Source organism: Eucalyptus grandis, chromosome 3 (genome assembly GCF_016545825.1).
Source record: "Eucalyptus grandis isolate ANBG69807.140 chromosome 3, ASM1654582v1, whole genome shotgun sequence".
Classification (NCBI taxonomy): domain Eukaryota; kingdom Viridiplantae; phylum Streptophyta; class Magnoliopsida; order Myrtales; family Myrtaceae; genus Eucalyptus; species Eucalyptus grandis.
The window spans coordinates 13,870,214-13,885,801 of NC_052614.1; the positions used below are offsets into that span (position 1 = coordinate 13,870,214).

General features: G+C 41.6%; 3 protein-coding genes across 5 annotated transcripts; 2 read left to right on the top strand and 1 right to left on the bottom strand.

Moving 5' to 3' along the window:
- The first annotated feature begins 1,542 nt into the window (after nt 1–1,542).
- LOC104436746 (rac-like GTP-binding protein ARAC7) lies at nt 1,543–4,658 on the top strand. The gene is made up of 7 exons (XM_010049611.3): nt 1,543–1,899; nt 2,104–2,191; nt 2,325–2,434; nt 2,678–2,741; nt 2,845–2,975; nt 3,052–3,158; nt 4,286–4,658. Exons 1-7 carry the CDS (start codon nt 1,801–1,803, stop codon nt 4,314–4,316), a joined length of 630 nt encoding a protein of 209 aa, XP_010047913.1. The 5' UTR covers nt 1,543–1,800; the 3' UTR covers nt 4,317–4,658.
- Nucleotides 4,659–5,708: 1,050 nt separating this feature from the next.
- Nucleotides 5,709–8,501, top strand: LOC104436745 (cyclin-dependent kinase F-1). The gene is made up of 2 exons (XM_010049609.3): nt 5,709–6,348; nt 7,331–8,501. The coding sequence occupies exons 1-2, from the start codon at nt 5,830–5,832 to the stop codon at nt 8,255–8,257; spliced, it is 1,446 nt and encodes a 481-aa protein (XP_010047911.2). The 5' UTR covers nt 5,709–5,829; the 3' UTR covers nt 8,258–8,501.
- Nucleotides 8,502–8,729: 228 nt separating this feature from the next.
- LOC104436744 (probable plastidic glucose transporter 2) lies at nt 8,730–15,079 on the bottom strand. Of its 3 annotated transcripts, none has more exons than XM_010049607.3 (14): nt 14,917–15,079; nt 13,637–13,765; nt 13,124–13,235; nt 12,946–13,013; nt 12,711–12,843; nt 12,088–12,187; nt 11,876–11,988; nt 11,465–11,558; nt 10,836–10,989; nt 10,569–10,712; nt 10,410–10,483; nt 10,064–10,152; nt 9,357–9,471; nt 8,730–9,194 (listed from the first exon to the last, which is right to left on the bottom strand). In XM_010049607.3, exons 2-14 carry the CDS (start codon nt 13,707–13,709, stop codon nt 9,012–9,014), a joined length of 1,452 nt encoding a protein of 483 aa, XP_010047909.2. In that variant the 5' UTR covers nt 13,710–13,765; nt 14,917–15,079; the 3' UTR covers nt 8,730–9,011. The 3 variants fall into 3 exon arrangements, with proteins under 3 accessions (XP_010047909.2, XP_010047908.2, XP_039164077.1); XM_010049606.3 differs by lacking the exon at nt 14,917–15,079 and adding an exon at nt 14,597–14,909; XM_039308143.1 differs by lacking the exon at nt 14,917–15,079 and having other exon boundaries at nt 13,124–13,224; nt 13,637–13,769.
- Between the last annotated feature and the right edge of the window lie 509 nt (nt 15,080–15,588).

Below are 15,588 nucleotides of genomic sequence, written 5' to 3' on the forward strand. Positions count from 1 at the left end.
TATTGTTAGTTACAACTGATGTATCCAACATTAATTAACGATCAACTAGTTCTCAATAAGTCTCAAAATTTCGTCATCATGGCTTCATAAGATAATTATAGAATCATATACTCTCAAGGCGATCGAAGAGATTAGAGATGAATTTTCTATTTCATCAATGCACATGACTACTGAATCATACGAAATATTTGGTAATTCTAAAATAATGTGTACGTATGGTGATCTAAACTCATTCTTTAAATAGCTAGTTGAATTTTATAAGGACATATAAGTGAAAGTATCGCGGCACATCGATAGCCTAAATAATGTGTCCTTTTTGTTTCGTACTATCTTGACTGGAGGACATCATTGCTAACTTTATCATCTAGTTAGCCCTCAGAGACTTTGCACAATTATTTGTAAGCAAACTGAAAATTGACAACTAGGACTCCTGGCCATAAGGACCACAACAAGACCCTTCATTGTCTGCTCGTTTAACTTGGTTCCAAATCACCATAATCGATTCAAATTGGCATCACATGCGCAAAAGATCATTTTGTATGAGCATGTCATGTTTAAAAATAGAAATAAATTCATCAGTGGATGAGACTAACCACATGTGCCGAGATTAATTTAAAATTATTTGAAAATTCGACATGCATCCCCACGGTACAAACTCTCTTGAATCCCGAATGGCATGATAAAATCTTTCAATCTTTCTTTAGCGTTAGAGGTTTGGTATTTACCTAATTTTGAATACCGTGATATTTATTTAGAGCACATGCATATATTACTTAAAGTATAATTTTGAGGATGATTTTACAGTTGAACAATTTGTATGAACTCATATTTGTATTTTCAAGAAGGGCTAATATCACGAAAAATTTTAAACTAATAGTCTGTGATGAATTTAGCTAAAATTAATTTTTTAATCACAAAAAACTCCAAATTGATCTACGATACATTTAACACTAAAAACTTCAAATTAGTACATTTGTGATCAATTTACCATATGTTAGTTTTTGTTAATTTGGATTAATATCACTACATGCCAATTGTTACGTATTATATAACTTAATAATTAAATAATAAAATTTAATGGAAATTAATTAAAGAGTTAGCTTGAGATATTTTGGCTAAATTTGTTATAGGTACATCAATATAAAATTTGTTTTTTCGTGGTTTAAATCTTTACAAAAAAAAAGAGCCCAAAAGTACTTAATTTGCTGTTGCACCTATCTGTCCCTGAAATAGCTCCAAAAACCCTTGGGACATCTTGACTAGAAGATGTGGGATTATTGGCAGGGGGGGATTAATCATGACAATTTATAGCACGGTTGACGAAAGAAAACAAGCCTAGCTTTATTAGGGACGTAATGTTTCACAGTTGGAAACCACCCATGGAAAAATGTAGTTTCCATAGGCCGTGGGTGCCGTTGGATACCGGGCCCCCCAATCTTGGTGCATTTGAACAAGGAAAAAAATGAATCTTTGAGATCCATTTTGAAATCTACTGGTTTTTAAAATCATCATGGGAAAATCTAATGGTTTTTTTATGGTATGGAGAAACCAAAAAGTGCAGACTGCAGTAGCTGAAAGACCCTTTGACTACAAGCCACTCTCTCTCTCTCTCTCTCTCTCATTTAATTTCTTGGATTCTTGAACTACAAAGAGCCTGGCAGCAACAACTCTGGAACGACCCAGATGCTACTTTGTCCTTGTTTCTCTCTCACTCTTCCATCTGTGCAAGCTTCTTTTTCCCATTGAGAGTGTTCTAACTGAGAGCTCGAGTTCCTTGCTGAAGAGGGTTTGAGGAGGAGGATGAGTGCTTCCAGGTTCATCAAGTGCGTCACCGTCGGAGATGGGGCTGTGGGCAAGACTTGCATGCTCATCTGCTACACCAGCAACAAGTTCCCAACAGTGAGCCTCGGTCTTTACCGTTCTTGATTTTGTTGTTCTGTGAAGTGGTCTCTCTGTTCCTCCATTTTGTTTTTGTCTTTTCGAGGATGATTTCTTTGGCTGTACAAGATGCGATCTTCAAGAAGTTTCTTTGTGCATACCATGAAAAGCCAGCTGAAACTCCACTCTTTAATCCTCCTCTTCTCTCCTGCTGTTTCGTTGCAGGATTATATACCGACCGTGTTTGACAATTTCAGTGCCAATGTGGCTGTGGATGGGAGCATTGTTAACCTGGGACTTTGGGACACTGCAGGTACACTTACAACAGTGTCTGAAAATTGCATAGTTGACTGTTTCTTCTCGTTGGGAGAGCTTGGGCTTGGAGAACTTTTGGTTCCTTTCTTTTTCTTTTGGTAATCTGGTGTTGCCTTTTTTGATGTTGAAAGGTCAGGAAGATTACAGCAGATTGAGGCCGTTGAGTTACAGAGGGGCAGACATATTTGTGTTAGCCTTTTCGCTAATCAGTAGAGCTAGCTATGAAAATGTCCTAAAGAAGGTACTAATTATTCCCATGCTCATGCCTTTATCTCACTTTTTCTCACCTTTGTCCTCTCTCACCTCACCTCCTTTTGCCCCTTTTCCGTAGTGCACATTTTTCAGATCCTGCCAGATGAAGTGGCTCATCTTAGTTTCAAACTGTGCACTGAGCCATACACTTTCCCTTTACGTGCTTGCGCATCAACTTTTTTTATTGATGTATTGATCAAGTTAGCCGTTACTGTTGTTTTTGAATTAACAGTGGATGCCTGAGCTCCGGCGGTTTGCGCCTAATGTTCCCGTCATTCTTGTGGGAACGAAGTTAGGTAGGTAGAAAACCAGCTAGTTTGTATCTGTAACGAGTCTTCTTTGTTTCACAGTAGAGAATTATTCAGCAATTGACGTATTCTATCCTGTAAATTGTGTCAGATCTTCGCGAGGACAGAGGGTATTCAGCTGATCACATGGGATCTAACATCATAACAACTGCTCAGGGAGAGGAGCTCCGCAAGCAAATTGGTGCTGCAGCTTATATCGAGTGCAGCTCAAAGACTCAGCAGGTAAATCGAAAAATCCAGCGACGATGTTTGACTTTTTGGAGGTCCAAAGCTGATAGTTTGCCTTTTGCCATGTTAGAATGTTAAAGCTGTCTTTGATACGGCAATCAAGGTGGTTCTTCAACCTCCGAGAAGGAAAGAAATGCCAAGTACTAGAAGGCCTCGGAGATCAGGCTTTGCGATTGCGTAAGTTTACAGTGTCATCTTCTCTGTCTGTAGCTCTTACTTGCTGATCTTAATGCTTCTGGCAGACAAGACTATCCTCGACTTTAATTCAGGAATTGAATTTGCTAATGTAGCATTTGGACTATCTTTAACTTGCGACTATTTTTGCCATGGCAGAGATTAGACAAAGTTGCGCTAAGGACTTATCATCTCAGGAATTCACATTCATAGCTGCCCACAGATATATATAGAACTAGTGAAAGTCCAATCGAAAATCTTAAGCCATTAGAGGGAGATGGGCGATGTGTATGTTATGCCCTTTAAGACCTCATGTTTAAGCTTCACGCAATTTGTGATATCCCTTGACAAGTAATGTGAAAAAAGAGAGAAATTTCAGTGACAGCTTATCAGCATTTCTAACATTAGCACATTTGAATCATACCACATGTAAATTCTAGAAATAGTCACCGACTTCATTGGAAACATTAACTAGAGGTATAGGTGATCAATGCTTCTGTGAATGGATCATGCTTTCTAGATGAATTATAGAAATGTTTGCGAAGACGGTCAAGTAGTATCTTCACCTCATATCAGCTATCAATCTGCTTTTCCTTTGCATCCACTTGGGCAGAGAAGTAATAAGGCCTCACATGAGCCCAATTCAGATGTTACGGTAATGTATAATGTCGATACTAAGAGAACAAGTGATCTTTCATTGTGATAGAAATGTGGAAGTTCTTCCCCTTGTATGCTTATTTTCTTTACGTCATAATCTCGATGACTAGACGAAATCAAGCAGTGTTTGGGCAGGTCTCAATTTCTTGTGACGCAAGTATGTCATTACGGACTTAAGTTCTCTGATGAGAGTTAATGTGAGAATCAGATACCTGTTGGCTCATTCTTTTTAGTCCCATGAAAGCTAGACCAAAGCAACAACCACAATGCCCCTCTCGGGCATGAAATCGTGTGTAATCTATTTAGATCTGATTGAGTTATTTAGAGAAAATACTCTGAAGGATTGGGTCGATTAGCATTATAGTGTCGTTACTGAATACGGTACCTTACAGCATCATTTAGTCGCTTTGAATATATTTGTGAATCTGCAAAATCTCGACTCTTTCTTACACATACCGTGTGCCCAATTGCAGGAGCATCATGTGCGGAGGTTGTGTAGCTTAAGATGTCTGGAGTCGAGACTGGCAACTGACCTCTCTCAGATGGTTAGCAAATGCTTGGCAAATCACTTGCCAGGGAAACGGGCAGAAAGAAGAAGATTGCCTTGACCGACTGTGTTTAGTTGTGTAGGCTGTAGCTGCTGCAATATTAGAAGGGGTTAGAGAGATTACTTAGTAGTGTTTAGGAGGGAATTGTTCATTCTCTCACGTACTGCCTACTACTACGTTTCTTCCTGTCCATGGCTTTACCTTAGTGCACTGTTTCTTGTCATGTATCGACATGTTATGAGATGGATTGGCTATTTCTTTCGATATATCGACCCCATAAAACCCCTCTGTTAGCTCCTGTCGCCAGCTCAATGCAAAGATTATCTCTGTAATCTGCGGTTCCCAAGCAAGAAAGAAATGCTGTGGTTTCTTTCTTGTTTCCAAGCTAAGGTTGAGCTGGAGTTTTGATCATCAAGGTGGTCTTTTCTCTGATGGTAACTCCCCGCGCAGCATCGCCCCTAGACGAGATGACATTCTGAGCGTACCGACGTCAGATCACGGCTGCATTGTCTCCATGAACACAACCTAAGTTTCATCTAATCCCGGTAACATATAGAAAGCCGTCCACCGGAAAACTCATTCCTAACTTCCGATGCTACCAAGCGCCCGATGACGGTGCGCCACTGCCTGCAGAGGAAGCGGTAACGACAGCGACCAGCGACCGAATCTCGCCTTGGCTGGCATAGCTGGAATCGGCAGGCCTTAAATTTCTGCTTCCCTTTTGATTTCTGATATGCCTCAAGATTCAGGTGGTGAGAACCTAGCCATCCTCCATGTTCTCCCATTCTATTCATCGTTCCCTAATGTTCGCTGCCACGATGGGAAAAGTCAAATTGGACTATCCTTCTTTATAATTTCCTTTTTTGGAGCTAACGTCATGAAATCTTTAATTTTGCATAACGGTTTTAATCAAGTCCTCCAGGCTCTAGATTCAACTAATCTGAGGTGACATGTCGAGTTGGAGCCATCAAGATTACAAGCGTTCAAATTTTTTTAATTAGTGCCGAAAGATCTCGTTACTCGATTGCATTCATTTTTAAAATTTCCGTTTCATAATTGAAAAGTTATCAAATTATTTCAGGTTAGATTATTGTTGGCTCTCATAAGTGTATTGACTTCGATTAAATTATATCTAGAGTTAAACAAAGGGGATTTGATTAGAAAATTTATGGAATTCCAGCTACTTGATTAAAGACAAATTAGTAAAGATCAAGGATCTAATTGAAAAAAAAAAAAAAAAAACAAATGCCCATGTTCAAATTTTAAAAATAGGCTTTCACCTTTTTTTTTTACTTTTTCCTCCTTTTAATCTTGCCCAAATAGTCCAACCCAAAAAAAAAAACAAATTAAGATCTCGCCAAAAAAGAAGAAAAGAGAAGAAGAGACGTTCCGTCTGACTGGTCTCGCTGCAAAAGCTCCGCCAGGAGTCCCCTCCACGCCGCCGTCACTCTCTCCCTCTTTGAGCTCCGATGGACCCGGACCCGAGCCCGGACCCGGACCCGCCGAAGAGCTGGAGCATCCACACCCGGCGGGAGATCATCGCCCGGTACGAGATCCTGGAGCGCGTCGGCTCCGGCGCCTACTCCGACGTCTACCGCGGCCGCCGCCTCTCCGACGGCCTCGCCGTCGCCCTCAAGGAGGTCCACGACTACCAGTCCGCCTTCCGCGAGATCGAGGCCCTCCAGATCCTCCGCGGCTCCCCCCACGTCGTCCTACTCCACGAGTACTTCTGGCGGGAGGACGAGGACGCCGTCCTCGTGCTCGAGTTCCTCCGCAGCGACCTCGCCGCCGTGATCGCGGACGCCAGCAGGCGGCCGAGGGACGGCGGGGTGGCGCCGCTGCGGGCCGGCGAGGTCAAGCGGTGGATGCTGCAGGTCTTGGAAGGGGTCGATGCTTGTCACCGGAACTCGATCGTTCATCGCGACTTGAAGCCCGGGAATTTGCTCATATCGGAGGAGGGAGTGCTTAAGATTGCTGATTTTGGGCAGGTGAGGATTTGAGGTTTTGGCTTTGGATGGTGCGAAATTCTGGCTTTTGTCATATAGGGGTTGCGGTTCAAATTTGGTTTTTTTTAGAACGAAGGACGTCATTAGTGAGTGTTTTGCTGGCGGAAATTTGTTTGTTTGGCACTGTTGGTGAATTGGGATTTGATCTTAGCTGCTGGGGCACGGGAGTAGGAACTAGGAAGTGGAAGATGACTGATCCTATGTTGCTCGCCTCATCGTATATGTCGGAGTTCTCTGTCGGTTCAGGGGGTCTGTGTTACTGTGGTAATGTCTTTGCCTCGCCGTCCCCAGGCATTTTCCATTTCTCCAGTCGGGTTTTTCGAAAATTTGCATGATGTTTTGTTTGCTCCTCAGAGTGATCTTGACAGAGACGAGCTCGAACGAGGATTTGTCGACTATGAGATCTGTCAATCGTGAGATTTGCTTGAATTGTCAATTTAGTCCTTGGCAGCGGCACGGCATATGGATGCAAGGCTGTTGACCCTGTGACTGGAGTGAGCTTAAATGTTGGGAAGCTGTTGAATAGGGTAGATATGGAGAGATATCACCACATAAATGATATTTTGATAATGTCAGTGCGATTATGGTAGCCAACTTGTAGAAACAGGCTTTGGTGTTGTCGGTCGCAGTGGGTGGTCATTGAAGTTAGGACTTGAAAGAAGTCGGTGGCTATTTTGGTGCTTAGAAGAGCACTGCATGTAGCGCATGTTTGGAAATGATTTGATTTCTGCCGATTCAGTTTCAACTCAGTGCCGATTGTTGTCGTAAGTTAATTTTCACTTGACTGACTTGGTTTGTAATGCCTTTAAAAGTTACAGTGCTTCGCATGAATTGCTCTTGACATCTTCATGCAAATGTCAGTTATTCTGTATCTTTAGAGATGTCAGATCTGAATTCATAAGTTGTTCAACTGAAAAAAGGTCCTGTGTTTATAGTTTTCTTTATCATTTCATTCACTGATCAGGCAAGGATACTCCTGGATGATGGAAATGTTGCTCCAGACTATGAGCCTGAATCATTCGAAGAGAGATCATCGGAACAGGCTGATATCCTTCAGCAGCCAGAAACTATGGAGGCAGATACCACATGCCCTGAAGGTCAAGAGCAGGGAGCTATCACTAGGGAGGCATACCTCAGAGAGGTGGATGAATTCAAGGCTAAAAACCCTAGGCATGAAATCGACAAGGAAACAAGCATATTTGATGGCGATACTTCTTGTCTGGCCACATGCACGACCAGTGACATTGGAGAAGATCCTTTTAAAGGTTCCTATGCTTATGGGGCCGAAGAGGCTGGAGAAGATGCACAAGGCTCTCTCACATCTTGTGTTGGGACACGCTGGTTCAGAGCACCTGAACTGCTCTATGGGTCCACAGACTATGGGCTCGAGGTTGATCTCTGGTCACTGGGATGCATTTTTGCCGAGCTTTTGACTCTGGAACCCCTTTTCCCTGGGATTTCCGATATCGACCAACTTAGTAGAATCTTCAATGTTTTGGGCAACCTGAGTGAGGAAGTCTGGCCAGGCTGTAAGAAACTTCCAGACTATAGAACAATTTCATTCTGCAAAATCGAAAACCCCATCGGTTTGGAATCCTGCCTGCCGAACTGCTCAACTGATGAAGTCTCTTTAGTTCGGCGACTTCTTTGCTACGATCCAGCTGCAAGAGCCACTCCCATGGAACTGTTGCAAGACAAGTACTTCACTGAAGAACCACTTCCAGTTCCAATTAGTGCGCTTCAGGTGCCCCAGTCAAAGAATAGCCATGATGAGGACTCTGCTGGTGGTTGGTATGACTACAATGACATGGACTCGGATTCTGATTTTGAGGACTTTGGCCCTTTGAAGTTCACACCTACAAGTACTGGTTTCTCTATACAGTTCCCCTAGTCATCGTGAGAATGCAGGGATCAAATTTGTGAGTACTTGCTAAAATTTTTGCTACGGATAATGTTGTGAGGCGAGGCAGTCGAAATTACGGAGGTTGACTTCTTTCGACATTCATATGCTTGCTGTTATAGACAAGGGGGACGTGTCTGTAAAAGACCATGAGAGGGTTATATTCTCGGTGTCCTTTTGTCTTGTAAATTTCCTTCACCAGAGACACAAATTCCCATCGACTTGTCATCTCGAAGCTGTGGATGCACCACTTTCTCCCAGCGCCTTCGTATTGATTGATGAAGCGTTTCCGAAAGCTCTTATTTCAACAGCTTAGTTTTGGATGAAGGGTTTTAGCCCCATATGTTGTAAACAGAAGATGGGCAATACGTCTGAAAGCATTTGTTGCGAAGGAAGTAAGATCGAGATAATTCTGTCTCAAACCAATAACGAACATGCCGGCAAATCCATTGTAAACACAAGCTGAGTAAACACGCCACATATGAATTGATAGATCTAATACAAGTGCACAGGAAGGACTTCCTCAGCGAAGACATCAATATGTACTCTGCGAGTGTATAATATGCGTTCATCAAGGCTCTCTCTCTCTCTCTCGCATATTTCTGTAATATTGGATTATCATCCGCCTATCCCAAGGCAATGGTGAAGCAGAGAGCGTTACATAATGTCACCGAATGATACAGAATGCATTTGGTGTTGAGCTGAGGGGTTAGGAGGAAAGTATAAGTATTCTTCTGTAGCAGCTCTACATCTGGGAAAGGAGTGCAATCTCAATTTCCTGAAGTGACTTTCCTTTAGTTTCCATAACGTTTCTTTTCACAAAAATCACTGCCAGTAAGCAAAATGCTGCAAAGATTGAATACAGGATAGAAGGTCCGAGCAGTTCCAGCAAACGCAGGAAAAGCAGACCTACGAAGAAGTTTATCACCTGAAGAACAAAACATAAAGACAAGGCAAACGAATAAACAGGATTGTTAAGTTCCTCTGTCATGTCTAATTTTAAAATCAACAGTGTATTCTTTGTTCAAGAACAGGTGATGTAACTGCATCTTGATGAAAACAAAGCAGTAAATAGACATGGGCACATTACCCAATGAACAGACATGCAGACTGCCATGGCTTTAGCTCTAATCCTGCCAGGGAAAATCTCTGGCAGAAGGAGACCTGGAACTGGACCAGCTCCTAGGGCAAAAGTTAGCACAAACCTGCACAATTACACACTTAATTTATCAACAACCATCAATGGAATCACTTAACAAGTATTAATATTGGGATTTGGGATAAAGTTCGAAATCACTCACGCACACTCGGCTTATCAGGTAGGGTCAATATTTAACATTAAAAGGTCACAATTATTATTATTATTATTATTTTATAGATACTATAATCTTCGAATTCCAATGGCTAATCATAATTCCTCTATAGTATCACTAATCTTTTAATAAGAAGTCATCTACAGGAAAGTACATAAGCAATCCAACCGCCTTAGGTATCTCCTAGCCATAGGTTGTTGTATCACATTGATCCTGCAAGCTCATGTGAATTCACTATCATGTCTATAAGATCTTTCCATATAACAGGAATCCCATGCAAGGACAAGAGTAAGACAAGTTTTATGCCCTCCCAAGACCTGCAACAAGATAACCAAGTGCACAGGGATGCCCTCATCCACTATAAACCAATACGTGGAATCCACATGCATGCATGCATAAATATATATATATATATAGAGAGAGAGAGAGAGAGAGGGGGGAGGGAGAGGGAGAGGGACACACACAAGAGATGAAGAGAACTCACATCAGCATGCCTCCCACGGATAAATAAAGAGCCCCAGAGCCTTTTAAATAAGAACTTGCAGAAGCAACTTGAAGAAGCATGGACATCGCCTGCATATTGAACAAGTACACTATCAGTTTAATGACTACTGCTTGACAATGCAAGAGTTCTTTAAGTGTTCCTTCATATGAATAATTAAGATAACTTTTTTCACCACCATGACTTCCACTGCCAAACTTGGACAGGCTGACTGCCAATGCAGTTTTTTTTTTGGTTTATCCCATTATTTCCCTTATATGCGATACCCACACCCTAGTAACACTTTCAACTATCAAGAAGAAGTCTTAGGAGAGTAATAACAAATTACCATGCCAAAAAAGCTCCAAAGGAGGAGTACCCTCCTTCCCAGTTTATCCATCAATGCCATTGCAACAATAGACCCTGTGTGAACAAGATAAATGAAACCACCAATTAAGGGATAAAGTTTTTTCTTCCACTTAATGAATACCTAGAAGCAGTGTCATACCAGATAAATTTGCGACCCCTATGAAGACATTTGCAAGACCTGATGGCACACCCGCACTTCTAAAGACGGCAGAAGAAAAATAAAATACAGCATTTATTCCTGAGAGCTGTTGCAGAGCAAACAGTGCTGAGCCAATAAATACGACTGCAGAAAGCATATAATAATGAAGCACATCAGAGAGAGAGAGAGAGAGAGACCAATGACATCAGTATTGAAACTTGCAAAGAAGAGAAGAACTAGCACATACCACAAAGTGCTAATTCCTACCTCTAAAATGACGACCGTGTAGCAACTCTGAGATTGTTACGCTATCAGAGTCGTCCCCTCTGTCTGATTTGGACAACTCAGCAACTGCAGACTTGACATGTGATGCTCCTAGAAGCCGTTCAAACTCAGCTTCTGCTTCAGTGATTCTTCCTCTCTGTGTTGTGCCAAGCATGGGCAGTAAGTTAAGTTACAACAGAAGCCCTAAAAATAGACCAGGGTGCATTTACTGAAGTTTGATCAGCCTCGTCCTTTAGCAAGGATCACTACTTTGTCAAATTGGAAGCCATTACCCCTTGAGCCAAAATAACAGAAACTTGTTCAACCATTTACAGGAATGAGACAATAATCCCACAATCGAGTAATTGATTTGAGAAACCTAGCAAAATCACACACGGGGAGAGAGAGAGAGAGAGAGAGAGATTTTTCTTAAGTCTGATTTTAGAGAACATCCAACTAGAGAAATGAATTAATTATATTTTCTTTTGCTGGATCTGTCGGGAATGACATGAAATTTTCCTTAAATAAGCTGTTTTTTTAATGAAAAATCTGTGTATATGTGTATTTGCTATTGATAACAGAACAAAGAGACATGCTAACAGCAGAAAACAGAAAAACTCATGAAAGCAAACCTTGTATAACCAGTGTGGGCTCTCTGCACAAAAGCTCATGGCGAGACAAAGAATTGTGGCTGGAATTATAGATAGCAAGAAGCAAACACGCCACCTGAACAAAGAATTTAGAGCATCACTAACAAAAGTTTGGCCGCTAAACCCCATGGGTGATCATGGGTATTGGAGAGGAACTGGCCCTGATAACCAAGAAGTGCAGGTTTCAACGCCTCACACCCAGGCCTTACCCAATCTCACCCAGAGTGCATACTTGACGCAGCACACACCCCATGAGAGGTTTCGTGGACTTGTGCAGTGTAAATGTTGTCCGGGTGGGAAAGAAGAAGTACAGCCAGTAGATATGGTGGAATGGAGAAACATAAGCCAATCATCTGAGGAATACAAACTGAATCAAATCTAACACATTCTCACCAGCCAGTAATTTCCTTCACAGGGATTCCAACCAAAAGAGATCCCATTAGCCCAAGACATGTAGCAATTTGAATAAAGCTTCCATAAGTACCCCTCACAAAAGCAGGAGAAATCTGATTTTTAAGAAATCAAAATAGGATTAGACATAATATGATTTTTCCATTGTAAAATTTAAACATGCTACCATGGAACTCTTAAAAAGAACACTGTACCTCTGTCACGTAAAGAGATGCAACAGGAGGACCCAAACCCATTCCTGTCCCAACCAGTATCCTCCCAAGTAGCATACCCATGAGAGTTTTGCTCGTTGCACTGCAAATTATAGGTTTTCCTTCTTTTAAACACAAAGGACTATATTTCACTTTTAATTTCATCTCTATAATCAGATGTATGGCCCGCACATATAGAAAACGTGTACAACACATACTAACAACCAAAAAAATCATAAACTCTGTGAGAGTATCAACAGTCTGTTAATTCAGACTGTCGGAAACTTGTTGCTGCACATATTCCATTCGACTGGGTTCAAGTATCAGAAGGATCAGTAATAAAATCAACTCAACATCTAAAGGGTTATTATATGGTCAAAACAAAGCAGTGCGTATTCTTAGCTTTTGACCATTATTTTTCATTCTTCTCTTTGCAGCAGCTACGTGAGTAAATATATTTGCCTCTTAAGGAAATAGCAGAAGACAGAAAGTACGGTATTAAAAAGTTGAGAAGTAATAACAAAGAAAGGCAAGCCTTCTTAATAGGGGAGTAAAAATCACAAAATAGAGCCCGTTTCTTGTATCAAATTTGCAGAAATAACAATTTCAAGGAATACAGACATTACCTTACAAACGCACCAAGAATCATGGGCAAGGCACACAACTGAAAAGCCCTGCGGCGTCCCAGCCCATCTGCAATCCAACCACTGAAGAGAGATCCAACAAAAGCACCAGCAAGACAGGTACTCACCACCAAACCTTCATTTAGCACAAGCCAATATTTTCAATTATCCAACTGAAGCAGGATTGGCACAAAAAAAAGAATGAAGGAGGAGAACAGAGTAAATTAGTGTGTCTCACCTTCAGCAAGAGTATCTCCACTGAAACCCAAATCTGAAGAGATGCTCTCAAGGGGTTCGTTGACTACCCTGTGTGAATAAGACATTGCAAAGAGTGTCATTTTATCGTAATAAATACATACTTATATTATACCAGCTGAAACTTAAGCTACGTTTGAAATTCGAAACTAAGGACATACCCAAGATGGTATCCAAATAAAAACGAAGATATGGTAGCCACCAGCACATACGGCAGTGAAAGCCTCCATGGAGGATTTGAGCTTTCTTCTTCTACACTGCTCTGCAAAAGAGCTAGACAGATACAACAATCAAGTTGCAACATAGTACCAAACAATTGTGGACATTACTGCAAGTTTTTTACTAGATAGATAATGGACCAGAGATTCCACTCATAACAGTAGCGTGGAACTGTTGCCACGTGTGCAACACTTTCGAAAGCCACAATGCATTAGTGTTTCTCAATTTACAAACTAAAGCATCTAGATCAGCAACTTATGCATTGGCTTCGGTGCATATTAACAATTTGAAAATAACATTGAATACAGATGTTTCTGGCTTTATATCAACACTTTCAAGATCGATTTGCTTGTGGAGACTAATTAATCAGGAAGAAGCCACTTTCTTGTGTCTATGCTTTGATGCAACTGGTGATTGAAAGGAAAAACAATTCCAAATTGCAAAAAGAAAGTTACCGGAAACATCTTCCATGTCCATTTGATTCAAATTTTCTTTTGGCGGTATACGCTGGTATGTGTGGCTCCACATGCCAGTTTTCAGCCAGTCTAGAAAGCTTGACGCTTCGTGGCACTTACAGTCCTCACCTGTCAAAATTAAAACTCTGTAAGTTCAAGAAACCTAGGTGGCATTGCAGGATCACACTGACAGACAGCAGAGGATAACCGTGCTATCTTGCAATTGCCGCTAGTGACTTTTAACCCATAAGCTCGTGCAAGCTAATTGCATTTGCCATCGTGTCTTGTCAATCAACAATTACAAGAAAAAAACAAAAGCATATCAAAATACTAGACAATCTATGACCCAGTAGAAGGGCCATGAGCACTGGCCTGCTGGGCTTCACTGAGACCAGCTTATCAAACTTCTGAACGTTTTCTTTCTTCTTAGATTGCTAGATATGGGGGGTCCTCTCAGCATCCTAGTAAAACTAAAGGTCAGAAAATCCAGTAGCTAGTATCCTGCGGTCCGAGCACGACATCACTCTTCTTAAGCTTCATAAGATGCACGAACCTAACTTGGCCATGATCAGCCACCGGTTCGCACACGGAATCGAGCAAGAAAAAGGGTGAAGCAAAGGCATGTGCAAAACCGCGTGAACGAGCGTGTACGACAGCTCCTCCACACTAAAAATCGAATGCGAAAAAGGACCAAGACTCGTCTACGTTGCCATGTGGATACAGAAAAAAGAGCTATTCCAGTAAATCGAAGAAGTACTAAACGATCCGGCGAAGCGAATCTCTAATCCTCGAATTCCACTTCCCACGAACACGAGCAAACAACCGACAACGCTAATCAGCTGATCTCCGAAACAAAAGGCGAAATCGGCACCGATAGGAAAAAGCACGAAGCTCGAAGGCGACGATCCTTTTCGCCGTCGTCGTCGTCGTCGTCGAGCTTCGTGATCGAACGCGGTTTACCTGATATCGTCTCGACCATCCGAGGATCGGCCGGAGAGGTGGACCGAAGGACACGGCGGGAAGATGAACGAAACTTCCGCACAGAGAGAGAGAGAGAGAGAGAGAGAGAGATGCAGGCGAAGTGTCACTGTTGTGCTCCTACTCGACAGCTGACCCGCAACGTCACCAAATTCCGCCCACCGCGGAAGTTGCAGGTCTCACGCCAACACGTTCACGCCTCCATCATCAAGCGCAAAACAGTAAAAAAGTCGGCTAGAGAGAGAGAGAGAGGATTTACGAGAGCTCCATGGATGAAGAGAAGAGAGAGAGAGAGGAGCGACCTGCGGGAGCATCGGCGACGAAGAAGAAGCGGACGAGCGTGTGCAGTTGTGGAGTCGGTTCCTTCGTCGATCGATCGTTGAATTTATGATTTTTCTTTTTCTTTTTCTTTTCTTCTTGTTCTTTTTCGTTGGAAAAAAATCTGAATGTCGTACGAGGAACGCATTACGTGTCTCCTGGGGGCGGCCGAGCCAGGCCGAGCATCGCGTTTTATCCCCCGAGCCACGCGTCGTCTCTCTAGAGGCTCTGGCCCGAGAAAAGTCGGGCTGTCTTGCCTCGCGGGGCCCGCTCTGCCGACAAGTGTCCCCACAAGACAAATAATATTTGTGCAGATGTATATCGAAAACCCTAAAACCCGTGAAAAATACATATATAAAATTGGATTCTGAAACCTTAAAAAAAGAAACACGATCAAGCCTTGAAATTTAAAACTTTTAAAAAGTGTAATTAAGTTTTAAAAATATTAAATTAATTTAACCAAATTTTTTATTAATTACGCTTTTTAAAAGTCTTAAGATTCAATTCAATTTTTATCATAAATTCAATAATTTGATTGTACTTTTTAAAAATCTTATGACTTGATTACACATTCGTATGTGACGAATTTTATGACTTAATCGATTATTTAAAAGTTCTATAAATTAATTACATTTTTATAATATTTTTAAAATTTT

Bases quoted from the DNA above. Each gene is read 5' to 3' on its own strand.
- LOC104436746 (XM_010049611.3), top strand. From the start codon at position 1,801: ATGAGTGCTTCCAGGTTCATCAAGTGCGTCACCGTCGGAGATGGGGCT. The intron at 2,192-2,324 runs GTACACTTACAA...TGATGTTGAAAG, and splicing joins GGGACTTTGGGACACTGCAG to GTCAGGAAGATTACAGCAGA. The intron at 2,976-3,051 runs GTAAATCGAAAA...TTGCCATGTTAG, and splicing joins GCAGCTCAAAGACTCAGCAG to AATGTTAAAGCTGTCTTTGA.
- LOC104436745 (XM_010049609.3), top strand. From the start codon at position 5,830: ATGGACCCGGACCCGAGCCCGGACCCGGACCCGCCGAAGAGCTGGAGC. The intron at 6,349-7,330 runs GTGAGGATTTGA...TTCACTGATCAG, and splicing joins AGATTGCTGATTTTGGGCAG to GCAAGGATACTCCTGGATGA.
- LOC104436744 (XM_010049606.3), bottom strand. The intron at 13,014-13,123 runs GTATGTCCTTAG...TTATTCACACAG, and splicing joins TTATTTGGATACCATCTTGG to GGTAGTCAACGAACCCCTTG. The intron at 9,472-10,063 runs GTGAGTTCTCTT...GTAATTGTGCAG, and splicing joins TCCGTGGGAGGCATGCTGAT to GTTTGTGCTAACTTTTGCCC.